The sequence below is a fragment of the Apis cerana genome, linkage group LG8 (assembly GCF_029169275.1).
Source record: "Apis cerana isolate GH-2021 linkage group LG8, AcerK_1.0, whole genome shotgun sequence".
NCBI classification, from domain to species: domain Eukaryota; kingdom Metazoa; phylum Arthropoda; class Insecta; order Hymenoptera; family Apidae; genus Apis; species Apis cerana.
This window is the reverse complement of record NC_083859.1, coordinates 3,686,946-3,708,984: the sequence shown is the minus strand read 5'-3', so window position 1 is coordinate 3,708,984 and position 22,039 is coordinate 3,686,946. Positions and strand designations below refer to the sequence as shown.

Below are 22,039 nucleotides of genomic sequence, written 5' to 3'. Positions count from 1 at the left end.
TGGCTCGGCATGGGGTCTACGCCCTGTAAGCGCAATATTTTCGACGACCACATGTGTTTAGAAACAGGAAGAACGTACTAAGAACTATGTTGACCACCTGCCCCCTCTGTTCATTCATAATCTCGAATCGTTGAGATTCTTAAGAAAGTGTAAAATGATAGTGTCTATATGATTTTTTGATGAATTATTTCTTACAACATTGTAACATAATTTAATAACATCAACAATTGAAAAATTAAAATTTACATAAAAAAAATAGATATTGACTTACTTACTAATTTAAAAGATATTTCAAAATTCATTTATATTATTCCCAATAGTATTTTGTGTAGTTTCTGTAGCTGTTTCTGTCATATATTTTTGTAAGATTTTTATCTGATATAATCACATATAATTTATAAATTCATTTTTTATATATTCATAAAAATAAAGGATTTGCAATTGCAGTTATAAAGAATTAAAAAAATCATCAATTTAACCTCAAAGAAGAAAAAAAGATAAGAAGTTCAATAGAAAGAATCAATAGAATTTTGTAATTTTATTTGATCTGTTTATAATTAAACAAAAATGTTTGATAAACTTACATGTTTTATACAGAAGGAGACAGGGGATATAGAAGATAAGGTTGTCATAGGACATTTACTTCCGACACTTGGGGTAAACCGGGTGCAAACCAAGTTGAGATTAAATCTATTCCTTGACACTGCTATATGAGGTTATTCTCGTGTATCATACAATAATATCAACACGAGGACAAACCTGTTCGATAGCCGTGATGCGAGTTAGCTCGTCGAGGAGGCCGGCCAGTCCGTAACCGCTTTTCCCTGTCCAATCGAGTCCGTGAAGGGCTGCCGCGACGCTCGCTGCCGCTATCATGCTTGGTGTATACATCGAGAATTTGTACTCTGTAAAAAGAAATATAAATTGCATTAGTAATATTTAATAATTCCTTTTTCGTGAAAAATTATGATACATCTGACCTGATGGTAATAAAAATATAAGGTTCATTTTATACAAATATATGATTTTATAGAATTTAACATTTCTAATTCTTTAAAAATTATCGATAAAATTATTTCTAAAATAAATTTCTATTGTCAGTCATAATTGTACATACATTTTCATTTGCATGTGCATATATATATATATATATTTTTACCTTTTAAAATAATTTTTTCTATAAGAAAATCTAATCATTGTTTAATATAAAACATTCACCATGTGCACACAAAATTCCTTAGATCGTTCCTTAAATTCCAAACACACGTCTCAGTCATTCCAAGTAACACCCATACGGCATACGAAGTATCCAATTTCCCGAAACAGGTGGGGGCATCTCCTGCCGAAATATCGAAAACATTAAACAAACTTAACCAAAAATAAGAAACATAATTATTAAATTCAAAATATTTTCCAAAATACATTACGATGACCATAAAACAAATCCTAGAATTCAACCTAGCGATTCTTTGAATTGTTCAAGGCTAAAATCTGCTAATAGAACCGCAGGTAGATCGTCCCAGGAAAAGGGCATTCGAAATGAGATTTATAACGTTGAAAAGTGCGACCTTCGGGAGGACCAAGCCCACAGATTTCCAACAGAACAAATACTATCACACAACCTGTCACATACTCGTTTCTCTACCGCTTTGAGTTTACTACATAGCTATAAGTTTAAAGCTTTTACCACCTCGGACATGATGTGCTAGCCTTAACATCACTATGAATGCCCAATGAAAACCGGACATAAACTAACGAACAATTAAGTCGATTGGTCATGGTATCTATGTTTTAGAGATACGAATTCCAAATGATAATCGTTGGCACATCTCGTAACGGTATCTTCTTCTGGCCAAAAAAACCAGTGACCTGAAACTTTCTAATGCCTTTGTTGTCAGAAAAGGTTAATGTCCTCTTTTAAGAATAATTTACGAACTGAGAAAAAAAATGGCGAACTGATGGAGAGTAAAAAATGTTTTGAATAAAAAAAATATTATTTTCCTTTTAGCATTGATATTAATATTGATATGACAAATGTTATTTTTTATCATACTTATGAAAATAATCCTGAGATGATCACATTACTTTTCCAATATAAATTGTTAATTAAAATGTTTTTTAACTTAAATTTTATTAAGTATTTGGAAACTTACAAATGGCCATGCATATTCAATAAATATAATTTGAATAAGCGAAGAAAGATCGATTGGATGTGTCATTAAATCGATCCGTTTGATGAAACACGCTTAGTACAAGCAATTCAGCATCATGGTTGACGAGCAAACTATCGTAAAGCGCACCTTGAGGTCGACAATAAACGTGATAATCATTGACGTGATCGTATTCATCCTTTTACATCAGTAATATACCGGCGCATGTTTTGTCCGGATTTTTCTCAAACGCGAACGCTATTCATTCATGGAAAGATGGGAACAGGTTCCTGGACAACCGAAATGTCCGATGGACGAGATGAAATTGAACAGGCAAACTTATATGTGAGCGCATGCGCGCGTGCGTAATAAAGACATTAAGAATGGAATTCCACGAAGCCGCTCTTAAATTTGCAGAACCAGGAAAAAAAGAAAAAGAAATTTATACATATATATATATATATATACATATATTCTTATAGTCTGTGCAGGTGCGTTGTTGTCCTCATGGATCGTGAATTATTATTGGTAAACGGCATTCCTGAATATGAAGACTATTCTTACTCGATTAATTCTGATTTCTTTTTTTATTTTTAATTATTTCTTGATTATGATATTTGATTATTATGCTTTCTTTATTATAATTTTATAATTTCAATTTTGAATTTCATTCTATTTTAGGCGGAATTTTTTAAAAAATCTTTTCAGAAAAATTTATATTTTGAGAACTTTTTTGATATCATTGCTAAAAATTTTGTATTTTTTTAATTTTTTTTTTTCATTTTGATTTTTCTTTCTCTTTTTCTTTTATTTTTTTATAATTACTCTCAAAGAAGTTGAGTTTTTTTAAAATATAATTCAATATTCGTTGAAACTTTTATTGTTTTATTTTCAAGATTTTAGTTCTTTTTTCTTGATGAATCTTTCTTGAAGTTCTATTTCGCATATTCTATCTTTCCTTCTCTTTTGCTTCGTATTTACTGTTGTTCTCTTTAGGATGTCTCTTTTCCATCTTTCTTTAAGCTTCTTTTCATTCTCGTACCATTTCATTCTGGTTATGCTTTCTCAATACCCTCTTTCTTGGGTTCCCTATTCTTATATTCTGCTTTTTTAGTTCCTTTCCTTTTTAATATCTTTTTGCCTCTACATTTCTTTTATTTCTGCTGTCTTTCTCCTTTTCTTTTCTTCGCTCCTGACGACTAAATTAAAATCTTTTCTTTACTTTTTCATCTGACATCTTTATTATATTCTCTTCAAAATTCATAATGGATTATAGCATGTGAGAAGTTTGATGCATTAAAAAAAATATCAGTTTCTTGAAGTGCATAAAAAATAAAACCAAATTTTTCTTTTCAATATAATAATTGAAAGACTTTTATATTTTTTTGCTATATAAATATATACTTCTGCAAATATATTGATTTATTTTAATGAAAATAGCTTTTTAATATTTAAAAATATTTAAAAATTAAAAAAAAATTTTTAACTTTTAAAAATTGATATAATTAGAGTTTACCACCATTAAACTTTAAAAATTAATTCCAAAATTACAAAGGAATTAAAATTCTCTTCTAAACATATTAATTCGATTCGAAGAAATCATAAAATGGAATTTTTAATTTTGATTATCAACTTGATGTAGATTTGACTATATGTATAGATAGAAGACCTTAAACAAAAAATCAATAAAACAAAAAAAGAAAAAAAGAAAAATACTTAATTCAGAAAGAATATTAATCGGTTACATCTCGATCGCGAAAAGATTTTTTTGAATCGCGTCAATCGTATGTCACAAGGGCGTGGAATCAAAAAAGGAGACGGGGAGGCAGCAGGTTCACGGACCTTCCGCGATTCAAGGAAGCGGCTGGAATTCGTGGCGCCGTTTGCTTCTCTTTTCGTCGCTGAAAAAGAGGGTCAACCGACTCGAACTGGACTCAGCCGAGCTACCTAGTTTGGCTCGTGAGAAACAATCATCGTCTCCCGGCCCGCTCCTAGTCTTTTCTCCTTCTCCACACGGGACCACCGAGTCGGCCAGACGGCGAAGGACGATGGTCCTTGCTTTTTGCCATCCCCGCTTGTAATAACAACCGACTGGAAGCGGCCAGAAGGGGATTTAAACGTGTCTCGCGATCTCGTCGTGTCCGACGCCCCCTTCTTCTTTCTCTTCTTTTCGTTCTTTTTCTTTTCTTCCTTCTCAAATTCTTTTCCTTTCTTTTTAGCTTCTCTCGGTTTTGCGATTTTCCGATGAAATTCTGATGATTCCAATTTGGTAATTTCTGTTTTAGATAAATATTAATCGTTTAGATAATTTTTGGTGATCGAATTACAATAATAAAATTATAATTCCATTTTAAATACAATAAAGAGTGTGTATAGATCGCAATAGAATAATCATATGATTTATGATATATAAAATAGAAAATTTCATTATAAAAAAAATAGCTGCATTAAGTGAATTAATATGTTATTAAAACACAATCTTCAAGAATTCAATTCAAGAATCAAAAAATGTTTGCAAATTGATGTATAAAAAGATTAAATTTGTTCTCTTTTAATCTATTTTTTACATTTATATATGCAATCATGTTCACAAAAAAAGATATCATGATTTCAATGATTTCATCATTAATGAAGGAAAATTTAAGTAACCAGAAGAATTAAGTATGCTATATTACATATTTTACATATATCTACATATAATTGATTCCTTTATTTTTTTAATCCTTTAAGTACTCATTAAAAATAATTAAATATAATTTATAATTGTAAATAATGTCAAAATTTTTTACATTTATAAGATTGAGGTTATGATACATCATCTCGATGCGTTATTCCATTTAAATTATTAATTTATGTTAAAGTATTTATTTTACGCATTTTGCTATTAAATTATCTGTATTATTTATCTATATTTATCAGATTTATCTGTATTTATTAAAAAATTAATTAATCTGTCAAATTATCAAATTTCAAGTAAAGCGCGCGAAATATGAATCACATTCTTATAGTTTCATTACATCATTTTTATGACAATTTTTACGTATCGTATGAAGTAAAATAAAATAAAAAGAAATGAAAATACAAAAGTACAGAAAGAAAAAGAAAAAGAGAGATAGAGGAAGAAAAAACAAAATAAAATCGATTCAAAGTAGTTACGTGATGATTTCCACCGAGTGCATTATACTACGCACCAGCATATTCATTAACGTGTGAATTAACGATGCATGTTCCCGATTGTTTACGATGCCGTGGCACGGTTCTAATGAGACTAACAATGAAGACTTGCGCGTAAAAATTGCATTTTAAAGCATATCGCATTTATCACACTCCACATAATTATAATTTCTAATAGGCGAATTCTTCTAATATCGATAAAATTTGAAATTTAAGAATATGAAAATTATAAAATTTATGTAACTTGTATATTAAGAATGTATATTAATATGTATTATTAATTTAAAAAGATAAATATTGATTACCTATTTTATTTATTATCTTAAAAAGACAGGAAATAAATATGAAATTAAATAGTACTTAATTTATAAAAGGCAATATTAATTTTTGGGCAATATATAAGATTATAAGACTAACCATGAATATAATACATGAATTTATCTTTTTTGTTTGTTATATTCAACGATTAAAATTTATGAAAAATAGACATTTGACGATATTTTGAGAAAATTTTATAAAAGTACGTAAAAAGAGATAAATTGTTTTTTCTCTTTTTTTTTAGAATTTGCTATTATCATATTGATTTTTAATGAAATGAAACTATTTTTTACAAATTTTTTAATAATTTATATATTTCATATTAATGTTTAATTATAAATTTAAACTTAATCTTGTTTCAATTTAATTCAAATATGTATATTTTGTATATTTAAATTTTCAATAAAACTCATATTGAAAAATTAAATTAAAATTAATTGCATAATAAATTATTATAAGTGAGATTAAGTATATGTTGATTAAAGAAATTTAAATTAAATTTTAAATATTTCCTGTGTTATAACAATGTGTTAATAACAATTTCATATTTAAAATTCCGATTTCCAACGTAGATCATGTTCTTGACATAAAATGTCAGTGAATGTAAATAATTTTCTCATGCAATTTTTGATGTGAAATCTATTAACCTAATAAGCTGAGCAACCTTGTTATATTCAAAACAATATCCGTTTGAATAATTCTTTTTTACTTAAAAAACATTAACAACTCACACAAATTTATCTATGTTTTCAAAAAAAATAGAATTATTTTTATACATACCTCAATTAATTTATTAATACACAATATAACTCCAACAAATTCAAATTAATAACTTATTGATAGTATTCTATATATTATAAAATTTAAAGTGAAATTTGCTCTATGTATATCTCTTAGATTCAACGTAATTTATCCGAAATTTTGAAACTTAACCTAATCTTGTCCAACATAAATTTATTTCACATTATGGCTGCCAGAATAAAGAAGAAACTATTCATATTATTTATCTTAGTTCTCTTAAATTTTCTATGGTGGAGCGCATGCGCATGCGCATGCGCATGCGTCACGCACATTCGTCCCACATACATAAATAGATATGGCGGTTCAGTATAATCCTGATCATTTCTCACCTCTTGCGCTAAGGGCGATGAAGGTTTGCGCGTGCCTTCTGACCATTACTGGATCCCAAGTACGTGGTACTGGCAGTCTGCTCAGGATGTGCATCAAAAAGTCACCGGGTGTTACAGCGGATAATTCCCATTTCAGCTTCGATACGACCAACTGTTCCCACCTCTGCAACAATCAGAAGAGAACAGGACGCGTTTAAACGATCGCCATTATCCACCTTGTTACGTTGGCGGGATTTTCGTATTGGGAATGTATTTCAAGGGGTTGGACGTAGGTGGATAGGTAGGTGTGCCAATAGTGGATAGAAACGGATAAGGCAATGATTCTCTGTTGTATAAAAGTCTATATAAACCACATTGTTATTTGTGATTCTTAATCTTTTATAAATAGATTGGACATAGAATACATATAAGTTTTTAAATTTATTAAGTTATTAATTTAAGAAATCACTTTAATTCCGAATTTTTTTCTCATTATAACATTATTAGAAATTACTGAAATCAAAAGTTGAAGTGAATAATGTCGAGAATTTAGGTTATAGACATAACTTAAAATTAGCATAAAATGCAAAATTAAAATTTTAAAAGCATTTTTATATTTAAAATTATTTTTAAATCATATATATATATTCGAATCATATATTAAAATATTTCATACACGTGATATGAATATAAAAAATTTTTCGTCTTATGTATTTAATGTGGTGAATATCGTACACATTATTATGGTTCGATATACGTTAAACATCGTAAACATGTATATTATATATATTGTTCATATCACATTCAATATGGACATCCTTCACTTTCCGTATTTAATAAGCTTGATATTATTACACTGTGTAATTTACATATTGGATATTTTTCATATCACGAACGATATCGAATGTTTCGCAAGTATTAAATACGCTACCGTGGGATCCGTTATATTGAAACATAATCAAGATAAACGTTAAAAACATACAATTATATGAAATTTTTTTCAAACTTAAAATCATTCTTGTAATATCAGAGCTTATGTATTATTATTTTTTTTTCTTTTTGTTTTTAATAATTATTAAAATGACAAAAATCATTGTTTGTTATATATTAACATATTCATTAATGTGATTAAAAAATATAAGCTTAGATTAGAATAATTTTAATTTATATTATATTAATATAATCTTTAAATATAATCTTTTCATATGTAATCATAAAAAAGAAAAATGTCTTTGTTTCGTGAAAATATATTTATTATTGATAAAATTTTGAAAAAAATTAAAAAGGAATTTCACTTATATTTATATATATATATTTTTTTATTTATATTGATCTCTAAAATACTTTTTTAAATATATTGCAAGAAATTCCAAAACTGCATTATTTCCTTTTATTCACAGCTCAGGTCGCAAACGATCCAATCACAATCAGTCAAAGGTTAAATACCATGTATCGAATATTTCCTCCGTCATATTACGTATATTATTTGTTCCTGTTATAGGTCTCAACCTGCATTAAATATCCTGCGTTATCCACGCAAGACCCATTTAAGTTCGCATACTACGCTCGTTTCCTCAGCCGTTTGTGTATCGCCGTTCTCGATGTAGTAAATGTGTGTACACATACGCTCACTGTTTCCTTTCCTTCCCGCGGATGCGTTGCTCGCTCGAGTACGTCGTAGTACCCTCGTTTTCTCTCGACCGTGAAATTACACGGCGGCTATACTACGTGGAGTACTACGCGTCCTTCGGCTTGATTAAAAGTCCATTGAATTTGGCGGGATATACTATACACGTTACTACTCAAGGCTCTGAAAGTAAAGTATCTCTTACGAAACGGCGTGACGTGACGTGACATGACTTTCGTACCATTTGCCAAATAAAGCACGATGGCCTCGCGGGTCTCGCTTCTTAATGAATTTGCCATTAGTATCGTTACTCAAATCGAAATTTTTTTCGTGGATAAGTCCTGAATTCTTTTGATCGATATCGAGGAAATAATGATGCGGAGGTTAGAACGAAGATTACTAGGGACTTTTTTTCTGGTAATTTAAAACTACTTGAAAAGAGTTTATAATATAATGTAGAGGTTAGAATGAAAATCATGAACATGAATTTTTTACATCATTCGTTTTTTTATGTTGATTATTTGAAAAATAGATTAATTTACAAATTCTTCATTCCATAAATTATTTATAAATGATATATTAAAGATTTATATATTTATATTTATTTTAAATTCTTTTATATAATTTAAAAAATTGTAATTTTTTTTTCACCATAATTTATTTTTCTTCTTAATTCATCTCCCATTAATTTTTCATCTTCGAAGAGATAGAACTTCATAATAAAGAGCAAATAATACGCAGATATATACTTAGTAACATGATGCGTCATTGTAAGTGAATGAAACAAAGACGCGCAGTGATATAGGCGTGATTTTTACGCGACTGATCGTCAAGTAGTCTTAGACTCTATAAGTTGCACCGTATAGATAACTGTGGTTCGTGAGAGAACACAAAAATAACTCGTATTTAACAAGCATTTAATTTTTTCAAATATTTTTTAAAAAATAATTTATTTAATGACAAAAATAATTAATATTATGCTGAAATGTGATAACAATTAAGATTTAAATATTAATTAACATATAAATATTTATAACCTTAAATAAATTATTTTTTTAAATTCTGTCATTTTTTAAATGCTATTAAATTTTAAATAAGAATATCTTAAATCTAAAAAACATAATAAATATTAATAACAGTTAACACACGTATCTCTTTAAAACTGAAGTCAAGAGATGATCTTGTATCTATAGACAAAATTATTCTCAGGTTGTCGACCTCGACAAAACATCTCGAGGTCACTGAAATCGCTAAGAATCAACCGCTTCGTAACTTCTCAACGTTTCTATAATGTAGCTTCTGGCGTGGAGAAAAAGAAAAAAAAAAATTGCCCTTCTATACCTAGTCACTTGCCGATCCCCAAGCCACTCGTGGTCATCAGAAGTCGCTTGGTAAAAAGGGTTATACATGTACACGTAATGTCTCATCAATGCTCACATATACTCGTATCATACTTGTGTGTCATGGAATGCGTGACGGTGCAACGACGCAATGCTACGCACGCCACGGTACGGTGCGTACGCGAGCGTAAACGTAACGATTCCGCGGGAGGCCAACGATCCACTTCAGGGATACGACGTTTACTATTTATAAAGTAACTCGTTTGTTGCGGTTGTCTTGATAGTCGATGATCGGGGCTACCCGGCGAGACAACTTCGTATACATAGGTTAAAACAAGTCGGTGCTCTCGGTCTGCCCTCTGGTGAGCCTGCATCTAGTTACTTTTATTATATTCTATTGGAATATCTGGTGTCGTGGCGCGAGCATCAGCCCTCGTGTGTTAGGTTAGATGATGCAACGATGCGACGGTTGCACTTGTGTATTTGCATTTTTCCACGATGAATCTGGTGACGGTTTACGAAACCAAGTTCTCACGAAGAGACGAGTTTACTCGGTTGGAATGTTAGAAACCCTCTTTTTCCATTCTTTTATCTTTATGTATATGTACACATATACTGTATAGGGAATTTTAAAGTGATAGAACAAAAATTTGAATGTGTTTTGCGTATCAAAGAATGCGATTACAATACTAGTCAATGAGATTATTATTTATAAATAGACATCTTATTATGTATTGTTAAATTCGTTTCAGGATTACTTATTAAAATTTATTACTATCAGCTTTATTAATCACCAACGTATATCGTTATTTAAAGAATTTCTAATAATTACATAACAGAAAATAATATTGAAAGAAAAAAAAAGAAAGAAAAGAGAAAAAAAGGAACATTGAACAAACATTGTTGAATAGGTCAATATTGCTTTATATTACCATTTAACTGGACTTCCTGTTAGCTTTTACCTCGATATGCGTTATCGAACACGAAATCGAGAGAGAAAGTCGATACCGAGGTTGAAACAGAAAGAATAAGGAGCACACCACGGAGACGTGGAATATTCGAGTTCTACACACATGCTATGTCACAGGTGCAGATCTATGGATGTTGTAATAAGTGTGTAAAGTGGTAACAGGGACGTAACGTAACTTCGATCGAACATTTAAGAATAAAGGAAGAATTTAATTAAAATCAATTAATAATTAACAATTTAATTTTTTCTTTCTCATATATAAATAATTTTTAAAAATAATTAAAATATCTTAATATTTAAGTTATTTATAATATATAATATTAATATTTTTTTTTTATAAAAAAGAGATCTTGTAAAAAGAAATAAAATTTGTTATTTTTTAAAAATATTCATTATGAATCTCGATTATCACATATCATATTTCTGCATATTCTTTTACTCTGATATCCAATATACGTTATATACAGAATATGTTTAAAATAATATGTTTTGTGCATACTATATTTGCATCAAATACCAGTTGCAACGAATAATAATTCAACGATCGATGAGAAAAAAAGGGGACCAGGAAGAGAAGAACGTGAACATTTCAAAAATCTCGGAGACTTGTTCGGACCGGTTGACAAAGTGAGAATAGAAAAGCTGATTGCCAACATCCGGAATGGACGCATTCCATATGAAGAAGATAAGAGAGGATATATAAAAAAATTATCGCATCGCTGGTTGCGAATTTTTTTTTTTTTCAAAATTATTTGCATTCCAAGTTCTGAAAATTCTAATTTATCAAAAAATGATACAAAATGTCAAAATATGCAAAATATATACAATCGATATTAACCTTTTTAAAAATAACATTTAATATGCAGTATCAACGATTACAACATATGTTAAAATATATTTTAATAAATAAAAAATGTGAGAATTCATAGATATATTATTTATAAGAAATATCTTGAGCATAGAATAAAACGTTTTTTAAATGCAAGAATTCGTATATAATAAATTATTCAACAATATAAATTCATATATTCATCGTCATTTGCTTGGAACAAGACTTAATGGTATTAACATACGAATCAGTAGTCGAGGTTTATCTTCAAGTTGGTTTTTCTAATAATACGGTATTTCGTATGGTTAACCGGTAGAATGGGCATTGGATAAAAGAATAAATCTTAACATTTTTATGCCAAAATCTTAACATTTGAATCCTTCGCAAATATTCAGATTTTCAGAGAGATATTATTATAAAATTATTTCTTTATATATGACAAATTGGTTACACATTTTTATATTCAGAATAACTAAATCAATAATTCAAATTATTAATCGAAACGATAATCCACTCCTTACATTACGTTATTTAACTTCTGACTGAACACGATGCGCATAAATGTAACGTGAGAAACATTGTAAACTAAGTCACGTTCAAGGATCTAAAGAAGTTACTTGGGAAAAAGGAAAAGAAGAAGGAAGGAAGTGAGTAGGGGCGAAGGGGACAACTTGATACGTTACTGGGTATTCATGGTATTGCGGTAGTGCGTATCGTGTGTACGCGTGCTTTGCGTAGACGTGTACGCATGCGCACGCACGAATGACGCAACGCGTGTACATGCGTGATCCACGTGCAATTTAACCCTTTGTGGTCTCGTCTGGCAGGATTCGAAACCATAATTCGTTATTATCTTTGGATCGAATTTAATGAACGAAAAAAATACGATTAAATAGTAATGTAATATACTATTACTACTATTAAAAAAGAGATATAAAAGATACTTCAAAATATTATGGGAAAAATTATAGAGAAACTTAATTGTCTTATAGAACAAAAATTTTATCGATTTTTCCTTTATCTGTCTTTATTAATTTATTCTTTTAAATCGAAAGAAGTTCATTCCATGTATTTTTAATAAAAATTCAGAATGATTAGAAAATTAATAAAATTAATAAAAAGTTAAGTAAATAAAATAAGAAAAAGAATAAATAAATGAATTCTTTAACAATTTATATCCTGCAAATTTTAAAATACCAATCATAAAAGTACCGTTGGTACGTTCTAATTTCTGGAATTCATAAAAGAATTAAAAATATAATTTTCTAATAGTAGGTATTAACATTTATGTTCAATTACGTTAAATAGCTGATTTGAAAAATTGATAAGATTGATAAGATCTAAAATTAAGCTGTTCAATATAACGGATTTTGAAAATAACGAAGATTATTTATTAGATGTATATACTTATTGAGAAATCATCCTTTCATCGTGTTATAGGTGCTTATTTGTATTAACGGCCATCCAGTTTTTATTCATTTCCAATCTGGATCATTCATCACAAATTGCTTGTCACAGATTATATGATCATAATGAAGAATATCCGATTTACTGACAACGTGTAAGATGTAACAATTTATTTTATCCTCCTTCTATCATCAAATTATTTTATGTAATAATATACCATTTGTATTAATTTTTCGAAACATGATATTCTTTTCTCTTTTCTATTTTTCTATTAATAATTAAATTAATTTTACTTGATATTACGTGAACAATTATGTTAAAAAAAAATATATATATATCCAGATTTTAGTTTTAATTAGAGAAATATACAAGAGAAATTTGAAGATTTTTTTTTTCACATCTAATTTCCAAGCATACTTGGGAAAATTAGCTTCTGTAGCTTCACGATGCAATTTAAACTACTGATATATCAAGGAACACAGGATAAATTACTAACATATGTTGCACCACACAGATAAGACATCGTGTGAAATCGGATAATAATAAAGCCGTATAATAATTACGGTTATTTGTCATAATTACACGGGATCCAACGCGTTACATCGCGTTTCCATGTCCGGGAATGACGAATTTCAAAACGTCCATATGACGAACAAGAGGGTGGAGAATCGGGTGGTGAATGTCTCGCAACGGAAGTGGCGATCAATTCATCATTCTTCTTCGAGATTATCATTGAAAATTCGATTGCAATTTTTTCTCTTTACCATTCCATTCCATTGATTTCTCCTTTCGATTCATTCGCGTGTCTTATTCATGCAAATTTCTAATCCAATTTTGAATCCAAATTGAATAATTTTTCATTTCGTGTATATTTTTCTCGATCGAAACTATCTTAATCGCTTGATTATGGTCAAACGGTATATCGAAAAAAAAAAGAAAAGAAAAGAAAAGAAAAGGTTGGAAGGAAGGAGAAATCGATTTTTGGCAACAGGAGCGGGTCGAATTCTAGACAGACCGCGAGGAACAAGACTAACGGACAATAGGTTTCCTTGAGAGAGGAGAAACGCGGAGGGTTACGTCCCTGCCATTACCTGGCCGGTTCCGAGAAACCGGGGGTCCGATTTATCTGGTTCGCAATGAGGAATCGATAGAAGGTGGCCTGCAACGAAAAGGTGGATGCCGGTCTGCATACACGGTGTCCACGAATCAACTATCTCGTGAGAAATTTTTCTTTCGAATTCGAATCCGAATGGAAAAGTTCACTTTTTACCTGTGAATTTACATTTAAGATACAATTATTTTGAGAAAGTTTTATTAATAAATTAGGAAAATTTGATAAATAAATCTTTTTTTTTTTTTTTCAAGAATTGAAAACTAAAAAAAAAAGGGAGTTTTAAATTGTTAATAATTTTTAAAAACGAATTTAAAGTTAAATTTAATAGACAAAAATAGATTTTTTCGAAGAATTTAGATTTAAAAATACGTTTTGAAAATAGTTATAGATACGTAGTTCTAGTTTCTGGAAACACCACGTATTTTATGGGCAGTAAATGTAGCAAGTGGATACATCGTAGAAACGGACAGTAGATTAGATAACGGAATGTAAATTTTATGTAGAGTGTACGATAAACTCGCGGAGCAAGAATTTCTTATTAAAAATTTATACATGTTTCGGTCTTTTCTTTTCTTCTTTTTTTATTTTTTATTTTTTTTTATCCAATTACTTTCCTGTTTTTATTCCGCTCTATGATTTATCGGACACTCTGTATAACGTATATTCCATTACCTAAACTAGTATCCGCTGTGGAATACAAATTATCATGATTCTTGAAAAATATCTCGCTCTTATTATTCGCTATTCGACTCGCATAATTCAAGCAACAAGAGAAAAAAATATCAGAGAAAATATATTAATCATTCTCTGCCCATAATACCAAATGACTTACAAATAACGCATTATAGATATCTTTAAGTCAATAATAAACTGTAACGATCGTCTGTTTCAAACATAACCTCAAATCACAAGTCTAATCCGATCCCAAAAAATTCAAAATTCTAAATTTTCTTTTTTTCTTTTGGAAAAGATAAATGAAACAAAAATAAGCCGACAGGTGGCAGCACTAATGACTACTTAAATGGCGCGGAACAGCGAGGACACCGAGTGGATGCAAGAAGGCAGAAGGAAGGCAGAGAGAAGAGAGAGCCAGAGAGAAAGTGAGAAGAAAAGGTAGAAAACAAGCCGACGGGAATGTAGAAGCCAGAGGAGGAAGACCACCACCTCTTCTCGATTGGGCGAGCAGAGAGGTGGGGTGAAAGAATGATGCAGGATCGAAGGGCGGCGCCTCTGAGCAAGGTGTTTACCATTCCGGCCAAAAATAAAGTACAAAAGGGACCAAAGGTATAGGAGAGGCGCTCCTTCTTCCCCAAGCGTAACTGGCAACAAAAAGCAGAATCACCGCTCCGCGGCATTCCTTAGCCCTCCATGGGCGTAAAGGCATTCCCCGTGGAGGGGGAAGGACCCTCGTTGGAGACGAAACGGTGCTCGAGGGGTCGTTTTCTGGTCCTTCTAGTAGCCATCTATGGCCTTCGCCGGCTTAACGTTGGCCAACGCCACTTCCAGGAACCGTCACTACTACTCTCCTCCGCCAGGACATCTGCTCCGATTACCGGTGTATACTTTGGGTCCTTTTTCGCACGTAAGGGACCCGCCTTTTGTATCGGGCACGATCCACACCGTCAGCCACCGTTCGGCTCTCTCTCTCTCTTTTTTATCGACCGAACAGATCGCTGTATGAACGTATGTATATGTGTCAGGAAAGTTTTGGCCACGTTTCCATTTTGAAAATTAATTTTAAGTAATTTTGTGTGAACATTAAGGCTGATACTTACAAGCAACGTGGATATCGATATTTGCGAGGATGTGTTATTATTATTTTCATATTGATGATTATTAAATAGATTAAATCGATTATTTATTTTCATTTTAATTTGAAGAAATTGATCGGTTAGTTTGATGATCTAATTTATCGAATGAGAATGAGGTAGTTGAGTATATAGGTAAGAGTGTATAATTTTTTTTTCATAGAAATTCGATTATCGCGATAAGATAAATAATTTATGGCAATACTGGATTCTTGATTGTTATTTAAAAAATTAATATCGAAGTTTGCTCGAGAAAATTGAAATTTCGAATAAAAAGAAATTCAATATACATATTTATATATTTATTTAGGATAGTCAAAAGAGGCTCTGTAGCTCTTGCAGTGTATATTGCGAAGACTTCTATCGATTCCTTTCCAGGAATCGTGTAGGACATCTGCTTCGAATATCGACTTTTATTTATGTATATGCTTATGCATGATCGTAGAAGATATATTTTTCAACTTTGAATAAATCCAAAAGAAAATACTATCGATTCACTATCATAAATATACTTGGTTACTTTAATCAATTGATCATTTCTGTTATTCCATTTATAATGCATAAAATATTAATTTGTAGAAACAAAAAAGAAGAAAGTGTTTCATGTACAAATGATTTCAGAATTTTTTTTCTATTTTTAAATATAATCAAATCATATTTTCCTACTTTTAATTATAATTAAAAAAAGAAATTATAACATAATATTCAAACGTATTAAATATTTTTTGATCGCGTGCTCAAATTAATTTTCAAAAATTATAATTTCAATTTTTCGACTTCGATTCGATAAAAAATGGATTGTTTTTATAAGTTTCAATAATTTGTGACCCATCTTGAAAGATATTATTGAATGGTGGAAGTTGTTAAAGAACTCGTTGCAACCTTGTCCGACTTGTTTCTACGTTCACTTTGGAGAAGAACGGCGGTGACCTCATCGTGCGTGTCTGACGTGGTACTGGCAACGACTACTGATTCCTCGAGACAACCGCACGTGGTCTGCTTTTTGTCAGAATTTTCCTCGTTTCACGATCATTTTTCTCTATATTAACCATTTCCCATATTACTCTTTTCAAAACGAGTCTTTCGTTCGAGTAGAAATGAAAAACGTAAATTGATTTTATCAATATTCTTTGCATAACCTCTTTTGTTCGTTTGGGAAGTAATTTAATTCTAATCTCCATTAAATTTTTCGTCCTTTTACTTTATTCTATAGAAAAATTGATGGCAAAATCTCTAGATTTTGGTTATTTATACAAATATATATTCATAATAAACAAAATGTTTCTGTTTCCAAGATTTTTTAATTTTTTATTTTTCTAAAAGTAAAAAAAAAATATATATATAGATCTTTGTAATATTTTTTTTTTTTACTTATAATGTGAAATCTTTTGAAAAAAACAAAGCTAAGATGTATGAGATAATATTTCTTTCTTTTTTACATTTGTTCAAAAGTAAATGATTTTAGCGTTCAATAAGAAAAGAATTTTTTTTAATATATTCATAAAGTTGAAAGACTTTGAAGATTTATAAATTTTTCAAAAAGTACATATATTATTCGAACAAAAATTTGAAAAAACTATTCTCATTGTGCTTGTGTGTTAAAATGGCTGAAAAGAAAAAAAAACTTTTTAATTTCTCTAAAAGTGTCAACGCACTGTAAATTATATACATATTTCTGGCTACGGGTACCCGCATATTCAATCGTCGTCCAAAATTATGTTTCATATTATTCGAAGAAATTGAAAAGGTATACGGTATATTGGTTACCCATTTTCGAAGGGTTACACCCGGAAAAACGTTAATTAAGATTCACTTTGTGTCCTCGAGTCGAGTTTCTTGGGACTTTCGTATTTTCGTAAGATAGATCGCTTCCTGCTTCAACTTCATCGCGGTGCCATCGCGCGTTCAATTATTATTTAACGCGGCGCAATCCCTTTTTATGGGAATTCTAAGTCCGTCGTGAACGGATGTAACAATCGGGATATTTTTTCCGAGAACAATTTGGGAGAAAAATTTTGTCACGGAAGATTTAAGTATATAATAATTATTATTATAAATATATACATATTCGGTTAATTTAAAGAAATAAAACTGCTCCGTAGATCTGCTTTTCAAAAGCCTCGAGAATACTATTTACTTTTCTTAACTAAAAAAAAAGAAAAATAGGGAGTCATTTTTAATCATCATTCGTAATAATTGAACACAAATATTTCTCTCGTTATATTGCTCCAAAACGTCAAAGCCGAGATGCCACCACGACAATGGAAAATTCCTCGATTCCTCAAATATCCCAACAACTACCTTGGTATTCACGGATGAATGGATAATTGGTAAGTTAAAAAAAAGAAAAAGTCGAAATGAAAGAATGGCCACGACGGTTCCTCGAAAAATGCAAACTTCCGTTTGCACAGGCTACCGTGTTACGTCACGGTTCTGCCACGAGGCCCCCCTTACGCGATACAAGCCCCCGATCAAAACCGATATTTGATCTCCGTAAACCGGATGTTCGTAAATATTGATCGAGCCAAGGCCAGATATGCCGGCAGAATTGGCTTTCTAACTTCTAAAAAGCAACAGCCGCCCGATTCTTTCCTTCTTTCTTCGTCCCCGTTGTGGAACGTATCTCGTTGGGTGGATCTCACCACGTGTCGTCCTTCTGGAACCCTTCCCTTCGATTGTTTCTCGAGGATTGATCGATTCTTCGAACACGTTCGATACGAATCATAGGATATTTTTTAGAATCGTACGAATTTAAGATCTTTATACAGACTTTTTATTAAGACGTGGAAAGACAGTGTATAATCCAGAATTCTTGTACTTTCTTGTTCGTTTTTGACTCGTTCTATTATCGATGGTAGATCGAGCAAGATTTATTTTTTTTTTCAGGTAAGGTTTCCAGGCAAAAAATGAACGGACGAATCCTTCCTATAAATATCAAAATTGCTACGTAGAGTTCGTAATTATTTCGATAAATTTTTCCTAATGCTTTCAAATCGGGATATTTAAAAAAAATACCCCCGGCAAGAACACAAAATGGGGGGGGGGGACAATATATCCCATCCCCCTTTCGCGCCTTTTCACACTAAAACCAAAATGTAAATTGTGAAACGTTCGCGGTTACAACAACATCTGCATAACCTTTAAGACCCGTGCCGTCCCCTTTGTTCTCTGAAAGTTTGAAAAAATCGTAAGCACAATGCGCGCTCGTTTGAAAGATAAAGAAGAAGAGTCCCGCGTACAAGAAAGAAGCTAAACGCATAAAATACTTCCTGCAAGCTACGATGCATTACGAAATGTTAACGAAGCAATCTTTGTTCGTTCGTAAAACGATTATTTTCGCGGCCGAGCCCATTGTTCCAAAGTATATACGACAACCACGGTGTTTCAACGAACTTAAGGGACACGTTCGGCTCGCCTCGAGTTGCAAAATTGCCTCTCTCTCTCTCTTTCTCTTCTCTCTCTCTCGCTTTCTTCATCCTCGATTTTGTTTTTGGGCCCCAAGCTACGTGATCGGTTTTCGCTTTGAACCGATACACACACTGTGTGTGCACACACCTCTCCTACGCCAAGGTAGGTCCGAAGTTATGTTGACACACTTGAAATTTCTCTATTTCATTGTTGAGGAAATAAAACGCGCGCGTTTTTTTTCTTTTCTTTTCTTTTTTTTTTTTTTTTTTCATTCGTTCAGAATCGCTTCTCGGAAAATGGAATGTTGTTTGTGAACACAACGCGGAATCGAAAGTTAAGTTTCAAACCTTTGCTTTTTATTGTTAAATATTTGTTGCTTGTATCTCTTTGTAATTACTTATGAAAGAGGGATCGTATTCAAATGAGGAGGGAAACGCGAGATTTGCAGAAAATTTGTTAAAATCCAGGAAAGAAAAGAAAAAACGTATATAATATGGAATGATGAATTAAACTTGTGTATGACAGAAAAAGATGCATCTCTTTGTATGATTATAAGAAAGGAAGTTGCAAATTGTTGCAATTGTTATAAAAATAAAAGCGAAGTCACTTTGTTGTTTTTAAAAAAAGGAGGTTTGCGAATTGCTGATTTAAATGGAAAAGGAGGATGGTTTAAATGTCAGCCATTGAAGTTAGGATATCGGTGGAGGAAGTTGGTGAATTTATATGGAGGAGCAGTCGTTGACCTTTTAGTTAACTGGCGAACTTGGTTCATTGACACTCGTCCGTGTTGAAGAGAATTTTTAACATATTTTATCGTATATTTATCAAATATATATATATATATATACATGTATAAAATTTAAAATTAACATCATTTTTTTCGCATTGAATTTTAATTAACGAACAAAATTATATGGAACGTATAAAAACGATAATTAAAATTTGTAAAAATGAGAAAAACTTTTTCTTTATATCTGCTCGATATTTTTGAGATCGAAAAAAAAAAATTCAAAAACGAAAGGAGAAAGGAACACGTCGCATTTGTTCGAATTGGTTTATGCTCGAGGATAATCATATAGAAAATAATGATTGGTATTAAAACGGTATTTAAGGTCGACAAGGTTAAATTAACATAAATGTCATTTTGAAATAATGACACGCGAACGATGATTGTTCTTTTAAGAGGAACGATTTAATTTCCCCATTAAAATTCAAAGTTAAGATTGTAAACAGTTGTCACAATCGTGACAGTAAATGAATTCAAATTGCACATTAACGTGCCTATCTACCGTTTTCCTCATCTTTATGTAACGCGTTCAACGGCCAAGGGGGGAAAAAATGCATGTGTATCTAATTTAAATATTGTCACTTCCTTTCCGGTAAAAACCGTTTTCGACATTTCTCTTACGTAACCTTTCTCCCCTCCACGCTCGCTATTTTTTTTCGCTTCCATTCATTCAAAAAAAAAAAAAAAAAACCAAACGCATAAACAAAATCAATAAGTAAATTACTTCGTTCCCTAAAAAACTCACGTATTCAACAATCCTTCCAAATTCCTTCGAAAAAATAAAAATTTTCTTCTAGAGAGCGTCATTAAAGTTTTCGATCGCCTAAATTTCCTTCATCGAAGGATGGAACGGCGAAGAAGCATGGCCGACGACGACATACGAGGCAGAAAAGCGAGTTTACGCGGCCTCGGGCTGGTCACCGCCCCCGCCGACTTGTTCATAGCGAAACTATTTCTAATAGCCGGCTACGCGCCGACAAAATCGGCTCCTCGACGCCTCGAATGAACGGGTTGAATTTAAGGAGAGAAAAATTATCGTGAAACTAAACTCGTGCCCCAATGTGTTTTTTTCTCTTTCTCTCTGCCGGAGGTTTTTACGTAACCCGTAAGATGGAACTCGTGCTCCGTGCAATCCTGTGTGATTTTTGGGAGGGAGGGAGGGGAGGGCCTTGAAGACGTTAGAATGGGGCTTAGAGAAAGTTCCAGTTGAGGGACCAGGTCTAGGAGAGAGGTATTTCACGAGTCGGTGCTATTTCTGACGGTTTCTGGCGAATGAAAGTTGGTTGGTTCAAACGATTTGTCCATTTAGTGGCCGATGATAATGAATCGATAGTATATTTGAAGTAATTCGATATTAATATTTCATCGTATTGCCGATTCCAACGATCGTATCGAGGAAGGTTTTATAAGGGAAGTAAGAAAATTTTCGATTCAGCTTTATGAATCTCTTTATAAATAAATTTTGAAATTTAAAGATTAAAAAAAAAAAAAAAAGTTTGATTGGTCGGCGATTTTCGAAACAAGAAGTTTTTACTTTGGAGTAAAAGTCTGTCTGGTTTTCCTTTCACCAATTTATCGCTGATTTACAGCTTGTTACAACAGATGTTTTTTAACTGCATTCGATATTTTGTTGAGAATATCGTATAATTTTGTATAAGGTTTTAAAGAATTAAGAGAAATAATGGAGAAAGAATTACGAGCTTATATATATATGTTATGTATGATTTCACGATGATAGCCTATGAGTATACGTAACATAGATGGAACAAACGCCCTCTTTACCGACCTGTCAAATAGATCATGTGACCTATCTTACCTACACACCTCCCCCATATTCGCACCAGTGCGAAACAATTCGATTTACCAAGTACTTGTACAAATGAATTAGAGGATTATCTGAAAAATTCAAAGAATTCAAAGACAAAGTTGCGCGAATATATTCAAGTAATAAAATAATCTGTAAAAAGAAGTAATTGAAAAGCTCGTGTGTAACACTGG

At 31.4% G+C, this 22,039-nt stretch overlaps 1 protein-coding gene and 1 long non-coding RNA gene across 8 annotated transcripts in view; both read right to left on the bottom strand.

The window, feature by feature from the left end:
* The window catches only part of LOC107995343 (G1/S-specific cyclin-D2), a 50,602-nt gene that overhangs the window by 7,363 nt on the left and 21,200 nt on the right, over window positions 1-22,039 (bottom strand). The window contains exons 3-6 of one of the 7 annotated variants that reach the window (XR_009830801.1): window positions 6,773-6,935; window positions 3,993-4,426; window positions 1,219-1,339; window positions 765-905 (exon numbers count right to left, since the gene is read on the bottom strand). Coding sequence is in view for 2 of the 7 variants with exons in the window: in XM_062078130.1 (XP_061934114.1) it covers window positions 4,098-4,426; window positions 6,773-6,935 (492 nt within the window). In the remaining 5 variants the exon portion in view is untranslated. Of the gene's footprint in view, window positions 1-759; window positions 906-1,218; window positions 1,340-3,372; window positions 4,427-6,772; window positions 6,936-22,039 lie in introns of those variants that run through there. The other 6 variants (XR_009830800.1, XR_009830802.1, XR_009830798.1 and 3 more) reach the window with 6 other exon arrangements.
* Window positions 7,343-8,779, bottom strand: LOC133666546 (uncharacterized). Its single transcript, XR_009830826.1, has 2 exons — window positions 8,620-8,779; window positions 7,343-8,561 (listed from the first exon to the last, which is right to left on the bottom strand). It is a non-coding gene; the product is annotated as an uncharacterized LOC133666546 (long non-coding RNA).